Here is a 22,677-nt window from a genome sequence, read left to right as displayed (position 1 = left end):
CTCCATCAGGAACAACATCATAAACCCTCTTGTGGGCCTCTACAATACCTTACCCTCAATGTAGAACAACAGTAGTAGAAACTGCCCTACTCTCCAAAGAGAGTCTGAATCAACATACTTTACCATTAGAGGAAGACTGATCCTGAAATGAGTGCAGCCTAGAATTTTCCTAGCTGTGACCATGAAATTTGAGCTGACAGACTGACAGGGATGCAGAGGTTACACAGACTCTTGTGCTAAATATGAATAGACATGGGCCCTAGGTCAGATTGATGAGATTTACAGTTAATGGTATTTGTACACTTTTCTCATACCTGGGAGCCTCTCTCTGCCCTGATTCACCTTTCTAGTCCTATTCTCAACTCTGACACCATCTTACCAAACAATACTCTTAGCCCACCTGCATGTTAGCTATTGGGATCAGGCAAAAATTAGTAAAGTCGCAGACCCCTTGGAATATACCTAAAATAGACTTCCTAGCTTCTTCAAACATAGAGACCCAAACTTTATTCTACTATACTTTTACCTTTAGGTTCATGATTATTAAACAATTTGTTCTGCTATATATTTTAATGCTTTTCAGCTACCAAGTTGCAGATACTACCATGACTTCAACCAACCTTCCCTGGGCAGATGATCTCACCAGTATTTCCTGGAACCCCACCTTCCCAGAGCTCTATTCCACTAGGGAAAGATAGAAACAGGATGGGGGTATGGATCAACCTGTCAGTACCCATGTCCAGTGGAGAATCAATTACAAAAGCCAGACCTTCCACCTTCTGCACCCCATAAAGATCTTTGGTCCATATTCCCAGAGGGATAAAGAACAGGAAAACTCTAATGGAGGGGAGGGGATATGGAACTCTGGTGGTGGTAATTGACCTGTATGGAACTGTACACCTCTTATCCCACAATCTTGCCAATCATTATTAAATTACTAATATGGTTCAAAGTGCAAGGACCCATATAAATTATTAATAAAATTAAAAAATTATAAAAGATTCAAGATAGTCCACCCCCCTATTGGGGGCTTCACATATGAGTGATTTAACTGCTTGGCTGCTTTCTTTTCTTTTCTTTTCATTTCTCTTTTTTCGAGAGAGAATATAACACTAGAGCTTCCTCTTGTGCCATGGCATGTCACATGGTGCCAGGGTTTGAACCTGGGTCAAACACAAGGTAAAACAAACTCCCTATCAGGTGAGCTGTGTCTCTGGTCCAGAACCAGGATTAATTGTAATCACCTGACTGACTGCTGCACTCTTTACCATCTAAATTTCAGAATTGTAAATGAAGTAGTAAATAAACTCCTTAACCAGGCCAAAAGAAAGCAAAAATATAAACTTAGATGTAAGACATAGAGCAAGTGGGAAAAGTAGTAACTGCACATCAAGATAACTTTTAAATCCAAATATATAAACTAATTACTTTAAATACAAATCAAGTCAATGCTTTAGTTAAATGATAAAGACTGCCAGGCTACATAAAAACCACGATTTTCTACTTTATGACTTTGCTGAAACAGAAGCAATGACACTGAATGACAGCTGTCAGTGAGATAATAGTCATATAGAGTTGCCATTGACTGTCTCTGCATGGACTTGGGTCATAACCGCTTACATGGCTGTGACTGGGGTTGAGTTTTATGTGTCACTGACTCTATCTACATTGAATTTAACTGCTACAGAAAGTGACTCAAAGTGCTCACCATCCAGGCTTGCACCTTACCACGCCACAGACACCTGGGGACACCATTGATGCCACTGGGGGAACTCTGTAGAGTGGAGCAATGCTATGGTGTCTCTCCCTTCTCTGTCACTCTGTATCTCGCTGTCTAGAATAGAAGGAATGAAAAAGCTGGCTTGGGAGCAGTGGTATCACACATAAACCTTAAGAAAGTGAAAGAAAATAGTGAGTCAGGTGGTTAAGCGCACGTGGCACAAAGTGCAAGGACCGGCATAAGGATCCTGGTTTGAGCCCCCAGCTCCCCACCTGCAGGGGAGTCACTTCACAGGAAGTGAAGCAGGTCTGCAGGTGTCTGTCTTTCTCTCCCCCTCTCTGTCTCCCCCTCCTCTCTCCATTTCTCTCTGTCCTATCCAACAATGACAGGATCAATAACAACAACAACAATAACTACAACAATAAAACAAGGGCAACAACAAAAATGAAAAAAATAAATAAATACTAAAAAGAAAAAAAAGTTAAAAAAAAGAAATTGACTTAAAGTATTGGAAATAGAAACTTCTTTGAAAGGTACAAAAAGTAAATGCAATAATAGTAGTATATGACAATCAATAGAGGTGTTGATTTTAATGAACATAATATCATAATTACATGGCTAAAAGGCAATGCATTGGGCCCAGCTTGATGGGCAGACTACATGTCTTGCCAGACTTCAGGTCCTGGGCTCAATTCCCAGGACCATATGAGAACAAACAAGAAAGCACTAAGTGAACTCCACAAAGGATAGAGTGCTCCCTTTGTGTCTCTCCCTTCTTCCTCCCCTCCCTCCCACCCCTAGTAAATGGTGGTGGGTATTGTGTGGAACTATACCCCATAATCTTACAACCTTGTAAACTGCAATAACAAATTGAAAAAAAAAAAAGTTAGGCTGGGAAGACTGCTCAGCAGTTTGAGGCATACATGATACCCTGAGTTCATTCTACTGCACCACTGGTAACAGCATCAAGGGTGATAATAAAAATAAAAAGTATTGCATCATAGGTTATTTGGCAGCGTTCTATCTTTCTCACGTCTATATAAGTGCTGATGACTTCTTAGATATGGAAAAACATCAGACACTTTGTTTACAAGAGACTTATCTGGAAGATAAGAATACAGAGAGGCCTAAGGAGATGCTATGCAACTGTAGAAAGGCAAAAGAAAACCAGTGTAACTATATGATATCAGATAAAAAAGATAGACGTTAATTAAAAGAGCAGTCAAGATGATAACTTTTCTTTTCTTTTTCTTTCTTTCTTTTTTTTTTTTTTTTTTAGCTAAAGACAGAAAGGCAGAGAGAGGAAAAGTGAAAGAGATCACAGCACTGAAGCTTCCTCCCTCCGTGTGTTGTAGGCTGGGCTCAAACCTGGGTCGTGCACATAATAAAATAACAGTGCACTGTCCAAGTGAACTGTTTTTCCAGTCTTAGATGATCCATTAACTTTGATAGTACTCAAAGATACTATGGTTCTAAATTAGTATGTGCTTATTAACATGGCCTGAAAAATTAAAAAATTGAAAAAAGCAAGAGATGGCATATATATATATATATATACAAAGAGATAGACCAATCCATATTTGCTAATTAATAAACTGAGCAGACAAAAACAAACAGAATATAGACCATTTAACTAACACTATTTAAAAAAAAAACTTAGGGAAGAGTGAGGACCTAAGTCCTTGTGGTGGGACAGGTTAACAATGTGATGGAGGGTGAGATGTACTGGCACCCGTCTTGGGGACATGGAGAAATGTAGCCACATGACGACAACTACCCTGTAAGTAAATCAACATTTCCTCAGTGAGGTGATATTGTAGTTGAAAGAAAAAACTTAATCTAATAGATATAAAATATGGCATTCCACCCCTCAAACCAGAAAACATTCAGTTTTTTTTTTACATGTGTGTGACATTTACAATAGTGAGCAATGAAAAAAAAAACTCAAAATATTTCAAAAGATAGAAATCATACAGAGGCTGTCTCTGGCCATAAAGAAAGGATATCAGAAACAAGCAAACAGAAAGCAACTTAGAAAATTTTCTTATACTTGCAAATGAGGGGGCCAGGTGATGGTGCACCTGGTTAAGCACACACACACTACAGTGCACAAGGACCTGGGTTCAAGCCCCTGGTCCCCACCTGCATGGGAGAAGCTTCACAATGGTGAAGCAGGGCTGTAGGTGTCTTCCTGTCTCACTTCCTCTCTATCTCCCCCCCTCTCAATTTCTCTCTGTCTCTATACAATAATAAATAAAAGAAAAATAAAATGAGAAAATACTCCTCTCAAAGAAAAAAGATATATATATTTCCATAAAGCCTATTGGCAAATCAATGGAAATGAAGACATTCTGAATTTAAAAAAATTTTTAAAAAGATACCACATAGGAAAATCTATGTGATATAGTGAATTCATATTTAAGGTAAACTTTAAAACTTGAAATAAATACATTAAAGAAGAAAAAAAGTTGGGACCATGAGGTGGTACACCTGATTGAGCCTACATATTACCATGACAAGGACTTGGGTTCAAGTCTTGGTCCCCACCTGCAGGAGGATGTTTCACAAGTGGTGAAGCAGTGTTGCAGGTCTCTCTGTCTCTCTCCCTCTCCTTCCCTCTATATCTACCCTTCCTTCTCAATTTATCTGTTTCTGTCAAAAATAAATAAATACATAAAAAATAAAAAGAAAGAAGAAAAGTTAAAAAAAAAAAGGAATGAGTCACATACCATTTTGTGTTAAGACCATTTTGTATAAGTCACATACTATTTTGTATAAGGGTTCCAATAAAATAGTTGTCACATTCAAGTTAAGAACTTATGGAGAATGGTTCACAAGGTACAAATAACACACTTGTGAATGGAGGGAAGGAAACTAGAAGAGAATGTGTTGCCTTCACTCCTAGGTGTTGTTGCAATCATCAAGAGATGTTGTTGCAATCACTCCTAGGTCCAAACAGAAGTTACTAGAAGCTGAAGGAAGAGCCATATTAAGCAGCCACCCTGAGGGAGACATTGCTTTTCAGTTAAGGAACATAGTGAACCCAAAGTCACCTTGTCAAGGGAACCCAAGGACATTAATAACTTGGCCTCACTCTTCTACCTTCCTCTAGCCTTTGGTCTCCTTACTGAGCCAAACTTCAAAGAAGCAAAGAGGTAGGAGCCCTATTGACACAGCCTATCAAGTAGACTTCCAGGGACAGAGAGAAGTAGGATGAAGAGCACAACTGGAGGGGCAGGGGCAGAAAGAAGCTCACTATCTCATCACCTTCATGAGTTAGCAACAAACTAGCAGAAATAATTTGTTAGATACAAAATGGATACTAAAAGAAAAGCCCATAAGTTCAGAAAACAGTGATGTATGATGATAAAGTGCCAAATGGTGGCTCTTTGAACAGATGTGTAGCATTGAAAAATCCCTGGTAGGACTGAACAAGAAAATAGTAAGTAGCAGCCAGGAAGCTGACTCAAATGGTAAAGTGAGGGCTCTCCCATCTGAGACTCGGTTCAAAGCCAGTGAACATGTACTAGAGTGGCACTTTGACTTTTCTCTTCATTTCAATATGAAACTCTCTGTCTCTCTAATATGAAATCAGTTTTAAAAAGTAAAGCTTTTTAGATTTGATTTACTTAAATCAAATAAGGTGTAAAAAAAACAACTACAATGACATAGACATTAAGTTTAAATATAGAGGAAATAGAAAATCTTAGAAAAATAAATCATGTGGCTACATGATTTCAACGTGTATGCCAAGATTTCCTGGGCCAGCTTTATTGTTGCTATTATAATACTAGTCAAGAAGAAATAGAAAGCCAAGGCGTCTTAGAGCAGTAATGGACTCTGGAGGAGGGAAAAAGGTTGGATGGAGAGTAGTCTGGGAGGTGGTGCAGTGGATAAAGCAATGGACCCTCAAGCATGAGGTCCTGAGTTCAATCCTCAGCAACACATGTACCAGAGTGATGTCTGGTTCTTTCTCTCTCTCCTCTTTCTTTCTCTTGTCTTTCTCGTGAATAAATAAAACCTTTAAAAATGGGGGGTGGTGGATTGGGGGCCAGGTGGTGGTGTACTTGGTTGAGTACACATGTTACACTGCACAAGGACCTGGGTTTGAGCCCCCAGTCCCCATCTGCAGGGGCAAAACATTGTGAGTGGTGAAGCAGTGCTGTAGGTGTCTCTCTCTCCCTCTCTAGCTCTCCCTACTGTCTCTATTTCTGGCTATCTCTATCCAGTAAAGAATGATAATACAAACTTTTCAAAAAAACACTTTAAAAAGGGGGTTTGAGGGTCGGGCGGTAGCTCAGAAGTTTAAGCACACATGGCACAAAGTGCAAGGACCGGCTTAAGGATCCCAGTTTGAGCCCCCCGGCTCCCCACCTGCGGGGGTGGGGTCACTTCACAAGTGGTGAAGCCGGTCTGCAGGTGTCTATTTTTCTCTCTCCCTATCTTTCCCTCCTCTCTTGATTTTTCTTTGTCCTATCCAATAACAACAACATCAATAACAACAGCAATAACAACCACAACAACAATAAAATAACCAGGGCAACAAAAGGAAAAAAAATAGCCTCCAGAAGCAATGTATTCATAGTGCAGGCACTGAGTCCCAGAAATAACCAAAAAAAAAAAAGGCAAAAAAAAGAGGGGGGATTGATGGAGATGTATTGGGGTCCTGGTGTATGATGATGGAAAAGGACTTAAGTTGGGGGAGAGCATGTCTTGCAAGCACGAGAAGATGATAGGTTGTACCTATGTGTAGACATCTGATCCCCCAATATAGTGTGTATGTGTGGGGGGAGAAGCTAATCAAATTTTTTTGCAGACACTCCAGATGCTTTCAAAAGTTCTAGATATTTATGGAATAATAACATAGTCCTCCTACAAATTATCCAAGGAACACAAGATGATGTGAATGGTGTGAATTTATACCAAAAAGCCAACAATAGTTGTGTGAAAGGGGACAATCCAGGCCAACTTATTTGTGGATATGGACACCAATGTCTTAAGTGAAGCATAAGCAAATATTAAATAAAAATGACCCAGAATGGTTCATTTCAGGAACAGGGTTGGTTTGACATGAAAGAAAATCAGTCAGTAAAATTTGCTACATTTAGAGAAAGATAGCATCATTACATCCATAGATAAGGACTTTCTTTTAAATTTTTATTTATAATTTAATAGTGTCTTACAAAATTGTAAGATGGGGGGGTTTCCACAACCACACATGCTATGCATAGGTTACTGCGCCCTCCACTAAAGTCCTGTGCCCCACCCAGAGGCAAACTTCTCTAATCTTTTAAATAAATGAAGGATGTATATCTTAAAGAAACATACACACTAGGGAAACATAGAAACAGGCTGGGGGTATAGATCGACTTCCCAATACCCATGTCTAGTGGAGAAGTAATTATAGAAGCCAATACTCCCACCTTCTGCACACCCATAAAGAAATTTGGTCCATACTCCCAGTGGGGTAAATGATGGGGGAAGATAACTAGGGAGCTCTGAACCCCAATTCCACTAGGTCCCAAAGTGTTTGTCACCAGGAATCTTGTTTTTATATTATCAATGAAAGGGAAGTGAATCTGGAAAACACCAGAGGAAGCCTGGACTATTTCTCTTGTCTGAGAGAGAAAAGGAAAAACAGAAGGATACTTGGAAGTAGGAATAGGCATAGGTGTAACTTAGAAAGGAAGTGAAGACATATAAAAAAAATGGGGAGTTGGGCTGTAGCGCAGCAGGTTAAGTGCAGGTGGCGCAAAGCACAAGGACTGGTGGAAGGATCCCAGTTCGAGCCCCAGGCTCCCCACCTGAAGGGGCGTCACTTCACAAGTGGTGAAGCAGGTCTGCAGGTGTCTTTCTCTCCCCTTCTCTGTCTTCCCCCTCATCTCTCCATTTCTCTCTGTCCTATCCAACAACAACGACAGCAATAATAACTACAATAATAAAACAGCGAGGGCAACAAAAAGGAATAAATAAATAAAATACATATCTTAAAAAAACAACAAAAAATGGAAAGATACTTGGAAGTAGGAGTAGGCATAGGTGTGACTTAGAGGTATAAAAAATGGACAAATATGTAGATATAGATACAGATATAGAAGTTATAGATATGAATATGAAGTCAACCCATATCTGTGACCTTGGGAGAACTATTACAATTTCCAGTGGAGGGGATAGGGACACAGAATACTGGTGGTGGGAACAGTATGGAACTTTACCCCTATTTTCTTAGAATTTTGTAAATCAATTTTAAATCACTAATAAAAAATGGCAGAAAAGGAGAGAAATATGACATGTCTACTTTACTACATACTCAGTGCTCTATAGAGTATTGAGCTAATTCTACGTACTAGTGGAGGGCAGTGATGGAATCAGTTTTTGTTCAGTATCTAGAAACAATGTGTTATTTGAATGTTGTTTCTTACAGTTAAAACCATTGTGCAATCAAAACATATATTAATTTATTCTTGTCATCATTGGGGCATTACCACGCTGTCAATTACTTTTTAAAAAATATTTATTTCCTTTTTGTTGCCCTTGTTGTTTTTATTGTTGTTGTAGTTATTGTTGTTGTTATTGATGTTGTTGTTGTTGGATAGGATAGAGAAATGGAGAGAGGAGGGGAAGACAGAGAGGGGAAGAACTGCCTGTGAAGCAACACCCTGCAGGTGGGGAACCAGGGGCTCGAACCGGGATCCTCACGCCAGTCCTTGCGCTTTGTGCCACATGCGCTTAACCCACTGCACTATCACCTGACCCCCAGCCAATCACCTTTTTAGCTAGAAAACAAGAGACAGAGAAAGAGGGAAAGATGCCCCAGCATCAAAGCTTCCTTCAATGTGGTTGGGGCTGGGTTTGAACCTGGGTCACACACATGGCAAAGCAGGTGCACTATCCAGATGAGCTATCTTTTAGTCTGATCATGCATTTTATGATTCTCTCCTCAGTGTTTAAGTGTGGGCAGTAAGAAGCATAGCCAATATTTGGGGCTCGGTGAGGTATAGGGAATGTAAGGAAGTGCTAGATGCCCCTTAGAGGATTAAAGGGAGAGCAAAGACCCAGATTCAAGTTTTTATCAACTTTTGGCCTCAGGATCTTTTGCTGGAAATGAAAGTGACCATTTGTTCTTGATTTTTACAGGAACCCACCTCCTGACCACTGGGCTTTAGTAAGTGGTCTCCCCACTTATGTTGCCCAAAATGGCCTGGTAAGTAATACAACTATGAAGGGGCAGATTTTGAATCAGGAAGAACAGAGATAAGGAGTTCAGACCAAGAGAATGACTCTCTCTGTTCAATTCATTGAGCAGTTAGTCCAAGGAGATGAACAGAGAGTTAACACTTGAGAAGATACAAAATGCACAGATGGAAAGATACATAATTTCATAGACAACTAAAGATAATGATGTCTATCTGGTCTGCTGGGTTCACCACAGGCTGTCCTGACCACTCACACCTGAGACTTACACACACACACACACACACACACACACACACACACACACACACACACACACACACCTGGACATCCCTGCCATGTTTCCAACCATACAGCAGAGGGCAAAATTCTATTTCCCAGTCTTCCCAGCTCACTCAAGATTAAGGGCAGACTGACAGTGCTGGTCCCTGTTCGGGGCGCCATTTGCAGGGCTAGTTTCGCGGGCGGGAGAGAGACGACCAGGGACTCATGGCTGAGCGGGGAATGCAGTTCAAGCTTTATTGATGAGGAATGCAGTGCAAGCTAGCTATCTCTAATCACAGTCCTGTCCTATATATATCTCCTGAGGTGGAAGTGTCAGGTCAGAAGAGGATGTATGTAGGTTAGGGGGTGGGGAGAAGGAAAAATCTCGTGAAACAGTGGGGATTAAACCAATGCGAACAAAACAATGATTATGTAAATAGACCACAAGCAATGCAACAGAAGGGGTCTTAGAAGCAGAATTTAGAAGCAGACCAACATGACAGTATCCCCTGCCCCAGAGAGAAAGGTTGTCTGCTAGCTGCACATCACCCCTAAGCTGGGTTTTTGTTTGTTATTTGTTTGTTTGTTTTGCCAGAGCACTGCTCAGCTCTGGCTTATGGTGGGCTAGGGAATTGAACCTGGGACTTAGGAACCTCAGGCACGAAAGTCTCTTTACATAATCATTATTCTATGTACCCCCTCCCTGCAAATCACCTCTATATTTGAGCCAGGCTGTCCTTGTTTCCTGCCCTGGGCACACTGCTGCTCATCTAGCCGGTTGTTGACTTATTTATGTTTGAGTGTTTTCTATGTGCTCAACCCTGTGGCTGGCTCTGAAGCTACAAGGAGATAATGGGATCTAGTTTCTGTTTGGAAGTGTACCATCCAACAGCGAGAAGTTTCTATGCTCAGATGCCAGTACCACAGAACAGTCAGGATACCAAAGAGATGCACACGGCATGCAACGAGGGGACTCCTCAGGGTGTTGTGATCTGAGATAGATTTATTTGTTTATTTTATTAAAATTTATTTATTTATGAAAGTGAAGATGAGGAGGAGAGAGAACCAGAGCATCACTCTGATACATGCAACACCAGGGATCAAACTTGAGACCTTATGTTGACAGTCCAATGCTTTATCCACTATGCCACCTCCCAGGCCATCTGAATTCAGTTTTTAAAGAAAGAGGTCTTGGGAAGGTGGGAGCAGGAACAAGGATTCTGGGTGGTGGCAGTAGGCATGCAGCATAGGCATGAAGGTTTGAAGCAGTGCTGTGAGTACAGACAATGTGTGAGTTGAGACAGGAAGTTGAAAAGACACGAGACTGGGGCAACTTCACTGTAGATAACAGGAAACTTGGAGGCTGGGGTGGAGATGGGACTCTATCTACAGGCACTGGGGTTTTAAGAAAGAGATAGGAGCAAACTTTTTTTTTTTTTCTAACAGAAGAGGGGAAGGGCAGAGTAAAGAAATAGTTCCACACTCTGAGACCACAAGATGTCACTGTGACAGGCAAGGATGCTACATGCCCATCTGGTGCCTCTCTGGAGAACTAGAAAAAGACACTCCCATCTCCATGACTGAAAAAGAGAAAGATTGAAGGGCCCAGGTGGTGGTGCACCTGGTTAAGCACACACATTACAGTGTACAAGGACCTGAGTTCAATCCCCTGGTCCCCACCTGCAGGGGGAAAGCTTTGCAAGTAGTGAAGCAGGGCTGCAGGTGTCTCTCTGTCTCTCTCCCTCTCTATCACCCCCTTCTCTCTCGATTTCTGGCTGTCTCTATCCAATAAATAAATAAAGATAACAAAGAAAGTTTAAAAAAGAAAAAAAAAAGAGAGAGAAAGATTGGGAAGGTGATTTTGAAGGGCAAGGAGAGGCTGGACTTCTATGCTCACTCATCTCCACAGCCACGTAATTTTGTGCAACACACACACCACACAGCTGCCCACGGCATTCCCATGGGCAAGGGCATTAGAGGGAGGAATAATGCCATCTGCACAGTAGGGTAAATTTGTCCATGCTCCAGAGGAGGAACATGGCAATGTACTAACAGAGATACAACATACTTTGCTTTTGGATTTATAGCCCCAACAAGAAACCTTCTTAGAAAACAAAAAATATCAAACTCAAGGGCTGGCAAGGTTACTTACCCAGATGGTGCACTGCTTTGCTTTGTGCATGGTCCCAGTTCAAGTTTGACCCCCACAGCATTGGAGGAAGCTTCAGTGCTATGGAATAATCCCCTTTCTGTCTCTCTGTCTCTTCTTACCTGAAAAAGTCAGCATAGATAGCTAAGACCCCGGTGATGAAAGAATAAGGGGGAGTGGAAGGAAAGGAGGGAAGGAGTGAAACAAAGAAAGGAAGGAAGAGAGAGAATTGTGGGAGGAGAAAGGAAGAAAGAAAGGAAAGAAAAAGAAAGGAAGGGAGAAAAAAACAGCCCAAATGTAATTAATTTAAAAACACTTAGGTCCAACAACAGATGAGTGGCTGAGCATGTTGTGGTATATATATATATACAATGGAATACTACTACTCAGCTATTAAAAGTGGTGACTTCACCATTTTCAGCTGATCTTGGATGGACCTTGAAAAAATCCTAAGTGAGAAATAAGTCAGAAACAGAAAGATGAATATGGGATGATCTCACTCTCAGGCAGAAGTTGAAAAACAAGATCAGAAGAGAAAACAGAAGTAGAACCTGAACTGGAATTGGCATATTGCACCAAAGTAAAAGACTCTGTGGTGAATGTGTGTGTGTGTATGGGGCGGGGGGGGGGGGAGAATACAGGTCCAAAAAGGATGATAGAGGACCTAGTGGGGATTGTATTATTACATGGAAAACTGGGAGATGTTATGCATGTACAAACTATTGTATTTACTGTTGAATGTAAAACATTAATTCCCCAATAAAGAAATTAAAAAAACAACTTAGACCCCCCATTTGCAGAGGGAAATCTTCATGAGTGGTGAAGCAAGGCTGCAGGCATCTCTCTGTCTCTTCCCTCTTTATCTCCCCCTTTGTTGTTTACGTTCGGGAGCTCCAGCAGACCGGGCTAGCTTCGCGGCGGTGAACAGAGACTCGGGGACTCATGGTTGAGCTGTATGCAGTATCTCTTTATTCATGCAGGACACAGCGCAATCTATACCAAGCTAGACTAAACTAAAACTAAAAACTAAAATAATATACTTGCCAAGTAGGGTGTAAACAGGATGTGATGTAGAGAGGGTGGAGAGAAAAGTGACTGGTGAAAATCAGGGTATGACAAGGAGAGGGGGCGGAGCAGGAGAGAATTCTACCACTGAACCACCAATGCCCTGGAGGGAGTGTGGTGCTTTATGTAAATGTAAGAGTGATTTATGTAAATAGACTGCAGCAGTGGTTATGTAAATAGAATACAGTGTTAAGCAGGGGGTATTAAACTAATTAAACAGAAGGGGTTTTTAGAAGCATACCAACACCCCTTTCAATTTCTTTCTGTCTTTATCCAATAAACAAATAAATTAAAAAAAATTAAAGACACTTAGAGTAGCATGACTTGTATGACAGAAGAAGAACCAAACCCAGCCCAAATCCTTGACAATAGACGGACAACAAAACACGATGCTCTACAGTTTTCAATAAAGACAACTTGTGGTCTTAGTGTTTCAAAGCTAGGAAATGGCTGGAGAGAGAGAGATCCATGTGGTGAGAAGCAGTTGCTATATTTTCTGCCCAGTAGCTCTAGGTAATAATTAAAAACCATGTAGAGCATGTCTACCTGATGAGAAGAGCAGGAATGCCTCCGGCAAGGCTGTGGTGTTTTTGCAAACTGCACTCCTGGATTTCCATTCAGTGGGTCTAATCATAGCACTACTATTCTTCCCCATGACTTTCAGATCTGCAACATCATGAATGCACCTGCAGAGGACTTCTTTTCATTCCAGGTAAGTCACTTTTATTTTCTCTTAGTCATAGGATTCTTTTTCTTCCCAGAAGGGGATTAGAATACATTAGAGCTCACCTCTTACTTGTGGACACAGTCTCAACAAAATGAAGGCAGGAGTGGAACTAAGCCATGCCCCTATAGAAGTGGTGAAAGAGTACTTACCAAGGAAAGTCCCATTCAGTTTGAACATTCACACTCTATGCTTTTTTGGCCTCCAGATCTTTGCTTATGCTGTTCTCTCCCCATCCATCAAGTCCTACCCAAATCCTCCCCCTAACTTTCAATTGCTTTAAATGCTCTGAAACTTCTATGAAATTATGCTCTGTTTCCCTTAGTTGAATGTCATTTATATTTCCTCGATAGCTTCATGGGATATTGTTTAAAATTTAATTTGATTTAAATATATATTTTTATTTATTAATGAGGGGGGGAAGAGAGAGGGAGAGAGAGAGAATCCGAAGCATCACTCTGGCACATGCAATACTGAGTCTTGAACTTGGGACCTCATGTTGAAAGTCCAGCACCTGGGGACCAGGCAGTGGCACAGCAACTTGACTGCACATGTTACCATGCAGAAAAATCTGGATTCAAGCCCCCAGTCCCCACTTGTAGGGTGGAAATTTCATGAGCACTGAAGCATTGCTTTGGGTGTTTCTCTTTCTCCGTCTCTATCTACCCTTCCTCTGTGGCATATATATGTATGTATGTATATATATGTCACCTTATCCACTGAGTCACCACATGGGCTGCTCATTTGGTTTTGTTTTTTCTCTTTGCACATGTTCACAGAGGGCATTCTCTGTGCAGGCATTGACATGGTGCCCCACTGGCTACATGGTGGGCAGAACAACAAGGTCTTTGTCTTCCTGGGGCTAATGGTCATAGGTGGTATGCTGGACAGGAGAAGGGCATAGAGAATAGGGTAGCTATCTCTTAAAGGGCCTGGTTGAATGTGAGGAAAGTCAAGCAATGCGTTCCCAAGAAATGCCATCTGGATACTAAGGAAGGGAAGCCAGTGGGATAAAGAGGGCTTGATGGAAAGAACTAGAAATGGCCAGAGAATCAGAGGGAAACTCAGGGATTGCAGCGGCAGGGGAATAGAGAGAGAGAGAATCAGAGAGCCAAGCATAGCCATACGGTGGAGCTTGTCACTTTTCCTATTTCCCCTCCCTCCATCTTTTATTATCCTTCTTTACCTGGATTGGGTCTTATCTTTCTTGGTACCTTCATTTATAGCTAGCCTGTTAATATTTGATGAGTTTAATGTGAGAGGTATAAGGGGGAAAAATAACGATTTGTTAGTCATCTGGAAGTAATTAAGGAGAAAGTTCAGGTGACTCTTGAGGAAACTAGGGAATACTTGTCTTGCACTTAAGGAAAGAACATTCTGATGAATAGAGAGAGAACATGCTCCCAAGTGAAAATGAAACAACTCAGGTTGTGGTTTTTGACCATGTCAGCATGACAAGTCTAATTTGCTGCTGAGAGTTGGTAACCTGATTCTAACCCCAGCAAACCTTGATCTCTTGTCAAGTTGTTCAATTAATTGCATCTAGCCCACATTAATAAGTCAAACCTGATGTTAATTTTTAGACTCAGTCTTTCCCCTCTGCCCCACCCTCCACAAAGTACCTGAGTGATTGCTATACAACCCAGGCTGTGCCAACTAACTTCTCTGCTAAGCATCACTAGCACTTGTATAGTATGTCTCCTCTGTGTCTCCAGGGACAAGGGAATCCCTGCAAATTAGGTGAGGAGCTCTCTTTCTCTCTCCCTGTCTATATCCCCCTGCCTCTCAGTTTCTGGCTGTCTCTATCCAACAAACAAAGATAATAGAAAAATAAGAATCTTGGAACTTGGGGGCTAGGAGATAGCTCACCTGGTGGAGCACACTCCACCATGCTTGAGAACCCTGGCACTGCATGGGAACACCTACTTGAAGAAACTTCACAAATAGCAGAGTAGTACTAAGGGGTCTCTCTTTCTCTCTCTCTCACCCTGTCTCTCACCCTTGATCTAAAAAAAAAGCAAACAAAAAACAGCTCACCAGGACCAGAGAAATTGTGTAGGTCTATAGACCCAGCAATAACCCTGGTAGCAAATATAAATAAATAAATCATAGAAATCTTGGAACCTCTTGCCATGTTCTTTTTTTAAAGAAGCAGTTCATTATTTTGTTTATTTACTTATGTGTTTATTTATTTATTTTGGATAGAACAGAGAAATTGAGAGGGAAGGGGGCTATAGAAAGAGAGAGAAAGAGAGAAAGAGAGACATCTACAGCACTGCCTCACTACATGTGAAGCTTCTCTTCTGTAGGTGGGCGCTGGGGCTTGAACTGTAATCCTTGCACATGGTAATGTGTGCTCTGCTGGGTACACCACAGCCTGGTCCCTGAATATTAAGACTTTTGAACTAGAACACTCTCAAACTCTAGGGGTCACTTCCTTATTTTTTTAAGCCATATTTTATTTGTGATTAATAGTGGCTTACAAGATAGTAAGATTGCAGGGTATAGTTTCCACTGCACCCAACACCAAAGTTTGTGCCCCTACTTTCCTAATGATAACCACCATAGTTCTAGGAGTCCTTTCTTGATTTCTTTCTCTCCTCACACATAGCACAATTTCTTCTTCTTCCTCCTCCTCTTCTTCTTCTCCTCTTCCTCCTCCTTTTCTTCTTCCTCCTTCTCCTTCATTTTAAAGATTTATTTATTTTTGAGAGAAGAAGAGGAGATAGAACCAGAGCATCACTCTGGCATATATGATACCAGGGATTGAACTCAGGACCTCCAGTTTGTGGTTCCAATGCCCCTCTCCACTGTACTACCTCCTGGGCAGCTATAATCAGTTCTTCACCTTCCAGATTGTGTACAAGCAGTGGCTAGCATTTCTGTCTTGCTTGCCTTGATTTCTTCAGTTTCTAGCTCAGTTTATTGCACATCACAAAGTAGTTGATGAATCAGTGGGAAAGGAGTTTAGAAACAAGCAGCACAGTTATCCCCATTGTGCACACAACATATGTGAGGCATAGACAAATGGGAGATAAGTCATGCAAGGCCCCTGATGGTCAACCTCTGTTTTCTCAATGCCTTTCCCATCTGGAGATGAGAAGATAGAGGCCCTGGGAGATAAAGTTGGGAGTCAGAACAGCACAGAAAGTCAGGTACAGAGGCAAGCAGAACAGGATCCAGCTAGTTCATTCATTTGTTTAGAGCTGCCAGAATCATCGGCAAGGCCCCTTCTACACAGTACCCAGCAGGTAGCTCCTGTGTCTGAAAGGGACCTTATCTACCTTTCTTACCATCCTGGCCTGTTGTGCACATTGTTGTATCTCAGCAGACAGACCCCTGCTGGCCTGCAATGGCTCTGACCCCATAGGAGTGAGAATGCCTGGTGTTGGGTGACTGACACTTAACAAAAGGAGCTCTGGCCTCTTGCTGTCCCTCAAGAGGCTAAAAGCTCCCTCAGATGCTTCTGCAACTCAACCCCTCAGGGGGACACTTCTCTGACTCTTCTTTCGTAGAAAGAGCCCCTGGATGAGTCTGGATGGATGATCAAAAATGTCCTGTCTATGCCAATTGTGAATAAGAAGGAAGAAATTGTGGGTGTGGCTACGTTTTACAATCGCAAAGATGGGAAGCCATTCGACGAGATGGACGAGACGCTCATGGAGGTCACTTTGGCGGGAGGCCTTTGTGGTCTGGGTTCAGATGTTCAAAGGCAGCGTCTGATTTGTTGAGGTGCAACCCATCCCTCACCCTGGACTCCATGATGCTTGCCCTACCTGAGGAGGGAAGCTCGCCTCTGGGATGCTACCTCAGTTCCCACTTCCTAACATCCACTTCCACATGCTGTGTCTTCTCAGAGAAATCTTGTTCTCTTTTCAGTGTTAAAAATATTTATTTATTTATTTATTTATTTATTTATTTATTTATTTATTTAGGTGAACTCCAGAACTTCTACACTCTGGAATGACTCACTTTTTTCTTTTCTTTTCTTTTCTTTTCTTTTCTTTTCTTTTCTTTTCTCTTCTTTTCTTTCCTTTTCTTTTCTTTTCCTCCAGATAGAGACAGTTTGGAGAGGCAGAGAGAGAGAGAAAGAAACTACAGCAGTGAAATATCCTTGAATGCAGTGGGGACCAGGCTCCAACCTGGGTCATGTACATGATGAATCAGCACACTATCCAAGTAAACTAATGTGCTGGCCCGTCAATCTCTAAAAAATGTTAATACATTTTATTATTACTTTTTACTTTCTAAAATTGTATATTTGTAGCATTTACTGGCATTTACTCACATGCACAATGCCATCACTACCAGGCCACCTTTTAAATTCATTTTAAGATATATATATATATATATATATATATATAGAGAGAGAGAGAGAGAGAGAGAGAGAGAGAGAGAGACAGAGACAGAGAGAGAGAGAACCATAGCACTTTTCCCACCATCCATAAAACTTCCTGGTACTGTGGTGATCCTTTGTGGATGCAATCTGAACCCAGGGCCTTGTTCATAGTAAGACACATGCCCTACTGGGTGGGCTATCTCCTTGACCATCCCAAACTACCTTTTAAAGCAACTTCAGGTTCAGAACAGAACTAAGCATAACACACACCATTTCTGTGAAGTCATTATACTCAGGAGTAATTCTTTGTGTATGTTGTGCTCTAATTAAAGTGGGCCCATCTCATGCCTGATGCTCCAAAGCTCCAGGCTCAAGCCCCTGTATCACCATAAACCAGAGATGAACAGAGTCAGTTAAAAAAAAATAAATAAATAAAAGTGAAAAAGTGCACCCATACATTATTTCATGTTATGCAGAAGTGTCTCTGAGGAGAGCGGCACATACCTCATCAAACCCATTTTATAGCTGAGGAAGTAGAGGCTAAAAGACTGACTCTTGTCCTGAATTATAGAGGCAGAATCGAACCTAGACATTCTGCTTTCATTCTTCCTTCCTTCCTTTATTTATTTTTTCTTTTCTTTTAGTCTTTAACTCAATTCCTGGGCTGGTCTGTCTTAAATCCTGACACATATGAGTCAATGAACAAGCTGGAAAACAGAAAGGATATTTTCCAGGACATGGTAAAATATCACGTGAAGTGTGACAATGAAGAAATCCAGAAAATTCTGGTGGGTAAAGTTTTTCCCTTGTTATTTATTTATTTATTCCATATCTGGAACTTCACTACTACAAATTGAATATTTTTTTCAGATAGAGACAGAGAGGTGGAGGGTGGGTGGGTGGTGGTGGTGTTAGAATGAACCATAGCACCAAAGCTTCCTCCAGTGTGATGGGAGCTGGACTTATACCTGGGTTACACATATGGCAAGTCAGCTCACTATCCAGGTAAGCTATTCTGCCAGCCCTCTTTCCTTGCTTCTACTTTTGCAAAGAATGTGCCTGAGTGACGCGGCCAGAATAAGGTGAGACTTCAAATTCCACAAAGGCAGAGACTGCAGTTGGCTTGATCATATTCCTCCTGCCTAACACACAGATTTTATGAATGGGAGGATGGGTGGAAGGATGAAATGCGGAAAATAAGGAAGTAATGTAGGCAGGACAGATAGTTGAATGTCAAGGAGTTGTATACAATGACTGCTCTCTGACCTGGGGACAGCTGTCCCTTGCAGTACCAACTCAGATTGTCTCAACAGCTCTAGACACACATTTCCCACTATGTTCAGGCTGACCAGGGGCTAGACACAGAGTCCTTTAGTCAAAGCCTCTGTGGAGGTGCTCAGCCCACTTAGAAGTGCCAGTCAGACCACAGAAGTGATTGGTGAGCGAAGAAGTACAACAGAAGAAACGGAATATTCAGAGGAAGCACACACATTGCTTCACCACTTGACAGTTTATATAGTTAATAGGGTAGTTTCACACTTAAAATCCTATTTTTTAGAAGAGCTTATTTATTAATAAGAGAGATAGGGAGAGAGAGAGAGAGAGAGAATAAGAGCATCACTCTGGTACATATGTTGCCAGGTACTGAACTCAGGACCCCATGCTTTACAGTCCAACTCTTTATCCACTATACCACCTCCCAAATCACCACAATTAGGATCTTAACTGATATTTTCAGCAGCCAGTGAGAAAGGCAGAATAAGGACTTCTATCTCTAGTATGACATGAAGAAATTGAGACCCAGAAGGGGGAGGTAGGTAATTTGTCTCCAAATCATTCAGCTTGTTAAATAGTTTGAACCTTTTTTTAAAAATATATATATTTATTTATTTTCCATTTTGTTGCCCTTGTTGTAGTTATTATTGTTGTTGTTATTGATGTTATTGTTATTGGATAGGACAGAGAGAAATGGAGAAAGGAGGGGAAGACAGAGAGGGAGAAAGATAGACACCTGCAGACCTGCTTCACCACCTGTGAAGTGTCGCCCTTGCAGGTGGGGAGCCGGGGGCTCGAACTGGGATCCTTGCCAGTCCTTGTGCTTTGAGCCACCTGCGCTTAACCCACTGTGCCACGGCCCAACCCCCCCCCCTTTTTTGCATACCATTTCCCAGTTTTCCATATAATAATACAACCCCCACTAGGTCCTCTGCCATCCTTCTTGGATCTGTATTCTCCCCACCCACCCACCCCAGAGTCTTTTACTTTGGTGCAATACACCAATTCTAGTTCAGGTTCTACTTGTGTTTTATTTTCTGATCTTGTTTTTCAACTTCTGCCTGAGAGTGAGATCATCTCATATTCATCTTTCTATGTCTGACTTATTTCACTTAACATGAATTTTTCAAGGTCCATCCAAGATCAGCTGAAAAACGGTGAAGTTACCATTTTTATAGCTGAGTAGTATTCCACTGTATATATATATATACCACAACTTGCTCAGTCACTCATCTGTTGTTGGACACCTGGGTTGCTTCGAGGTTTTGGCTACTACAAATTGTGCTGCCAAGAATGTATGTGTGCACAGATCTTTTTGGATGGATGTGTTGAGTTCCTTAGGATATATCCTCAGGAGAGGAGTTGCAGGATCATTGGGTAGGTCCATTTCTAGCCTTCTGAGAGTTCTCCAGACTGTTCTCCATAGAGGTTGGACCAATTTACATTCCCACCAGCAGTGTAGGAGGGTTCCTTTGACCCCACACCCTCTCCAACATTTGCTGCTGTTACCTTTTCTGATGTATGACATTCTCACAGGAGTGAAGTGGTATCTCGTTGTTGTCTTTATTTGCATTTCTCTGACAATCAGAGACTTGGAGCATTTTTTTCATGTGTTTCTCAGCCTTTTGGATCTCTTCAGTGGTGAATATTCTGTCCATGTCCTCCCCCCATTTTTGGATGGGGTTATTTGTTATCTTGTTGTTGAGATTTGCAAGTTCTTCATATTCTGGTTATTAGCCTCTTGTTTGATGTATGGCATGTAAAGATCTTCTCCCATTCTGTGAGGGGTCTCTTGGTTTAAGTAGTAGCTTATTTAGCTGTGCAGAAGCTTTTTAATTTGATGTAGTCCCATAGGTATATGCTTGCCTTAGTCTTCTTTGTAATTGGATTAGTTTCATTGAAGATGTCTTTAAAATTTATGCGGAAAAAGAGTTCTGCCAATATTTTCTTCTAAGTATCTGATAGTTTGTGGTCTAACATCCAAATCCTTGATCCACTTGGAATTTACTTTTGTATTTGGTGAAATATAATGGTTCAGTTTCATTCTTTTGCATGTTTCAACCCATTTTTTCCAACACCATCTGTTGAAGAGACTCTGCTTTCCCCATTTAATAGTCTGGGCCCCTTTGTCAAAGATTAGATGTCAATAGGTGTGGGGGCTTACTTCTGGGCTCTCAATTCTATTCCACTGGTCAGTGTGTCTATTCATGTTCCAGTACCAAGCAGTTTTGATGACAAGTTTGAACCTTTATTATGATAATGAGCAAATGTTCTCCAACTTATTTATTCTCTACTACTTGTTATATTTCTATTACTCAATTATTTATTTTTGTCATTACCAAGGCTTTATCACTCTAGTCCAACTTTTTTAGATAAAGACGAAGAGAGAGAGAGAGAGAGAGAAAGAAAGAAAGATACTACGGTACCAAAGCTCTCCTCAGTGGAGTGGCAGCCAGATTCAAGCCTGGGCCAAACATGTGATAAAAGTAGGTACACCATCCAAGTGAACTATCTTTTCAGGCCCCTCCACCACTCTTTGTTGTTGTTGCTGTTTGTTTTCTTATTGCTGCCAGAGTTATCTCTGGGCCTCGGTGCCAGCACTACGAATCCATGCCTCCTGGAAGCCATTTTTTCCTTTTTTAATTTTTTTCTATTTTATTTTTATTTGACAGGACAGAGAGAAATTGAGAAGGCAGGAGAGGTAGAGAAAGGGAGAGAAAGATAGACACCTACAGACTTGCTTCACAGCTCATGAAGTGTCCTCCCTGCTGGTGGGGAACAAGGGCTCAGTCCTTGCACTTAACGAATGTGCCACCACCTGGCCCCCTCCCATTTTTAGCAATGAGAATGTTTTAGGTGGTAGTGAGGACTGCATCATTAGAGGTGTCCAAGTAGAAGGGAGATCACATGCCAGGAATACCACATAGGAGAAAGATGGGAGACGATGATTTAGAAGGTACATGAGAATCAATGACTCATCATGTCTGAGGTTTTTGGTCTCCAAGAGACCAAGATTTTCAATGTAAATTGATTTAGTTAAATGTCATTGCTGAGTTCATAACACCTTCCTTAGCTTATAGACCTTACACACTGAAACAAAACAGATTAATGTTTACAGAGGCTATTTCTAAACTAGGGAAGGTATGACAACAGGTTTCATCATGTCTGTTCAGTTTGGGTGAATTCATTTTTTGTGTGTCTCATAATTCCAGTCCAGTGATTTTGACCAGGTGAACCCAATGGTTATGTAACCTCAGTCAGCCAGTTAAAAGTTCAGAAACTGTGGGCCAGAAAATTAGATACAAGTATCTGGGTCCAGTGGCCTCCCTCCTCAGACCTTTAGGGAAGTGGGCCCAGAGAGGGAAGGAACTTCCTCCAAGTCACACAGCAAATGAAAAGGAGCCAGAACCATGAACAAGGCCTCCTGACTCCTAGTCAATGACAATAACAAGAAAAATGACACTGTTGGGAATCAGGTGGTAGTGCAGCGGGTTAAGCGCAGGAGGCGCCAAGTGCAAGGACCACCTTAAGGATCCTGGTTCCAGCCTCTGGCTCCCCACCTGCAGGGGAGTCGCTTCACTGGTGGTGAAGCAGGTCTGTAGGTGTCTAGCTTTCTCTCCCCCTCTCTGTCTTTTCCTCCTCTCACCATTTCTTTCTGTCCTATCCAACAATGATGACATCAATAACAACAACAATTACAACTACAACAATAAAAACAAGGGCAACAAAAGGGAAAATAAATAAATATTTTTAAAAACCAGACACTGTTTAATTCTAGTGTTTACTATATATGCCAAGCATATAGTACATGCAGTCTGTTTTTCAAGGTTGATTTTCAAGATTTCTTGTTGAGGGAGAGAGAGAGAGAGAGAGAGAGCGAGCAGATCTCTGCTCTAGATGTGGTTCTAGGGATTGACTGGAACTTGAGTTCAGGGCTTCAGGTCTTC

The 22,677-nt window shown here is 41.4% G+C and overlaps 1 protein-coding gene across 1 annotated transcript in view; it reads left to right on the top strand.

Annotated features, from left to right (window-relative positions):
* PDE6A (phosphodiesterase 6A) overlaps positions 1 to 22,677 on the top strand; it is an 82,174-nt gene that overhangs the window by 34,981 nt on the left and 24,516 nt on the right. Inside the window, exons 7-10 of the mRNA XM_007516396.3 lie at positions 8,858 to 8,924; positions 13,057 to 13,104; positions 16,632 to 16,781; positions 18,100 to 18,243. Of these exons, the coding sequence (XP_007516458.1) occupies positions 8,858 to 8,924; positions 13,057 to 13,104; positions 16,632 to 16,781; positions 18,100 to 18,243 (409 nt within the window). The remainder of the gene's footprint in view (positions 1 to 8,857; positions 8,925 to 13,056; positions 13,105 to 16,631; positions 16,782 to 18,099; positions 18,244 to 22,677) is intronic.

Source organism: Erinaceus europaeus, chromosome 2, assembly GCF_950295315.1.
Source record: "Erinaceus europaeus chromosome 2, mEriEur2.1, whole genome shotgun sequence".
In the NCBI taxonomy this organism is placed as follows: domain Eukaryota; kingdom Metazoa; phylum Chordata; class Mammalia; order Eulipotyphla; family Erinaceidae; genus Erinaceus; species Erinaceus europaeus.
This window is presented reverse-complemented; position numbering and strand designations above follow the sequence as displayed.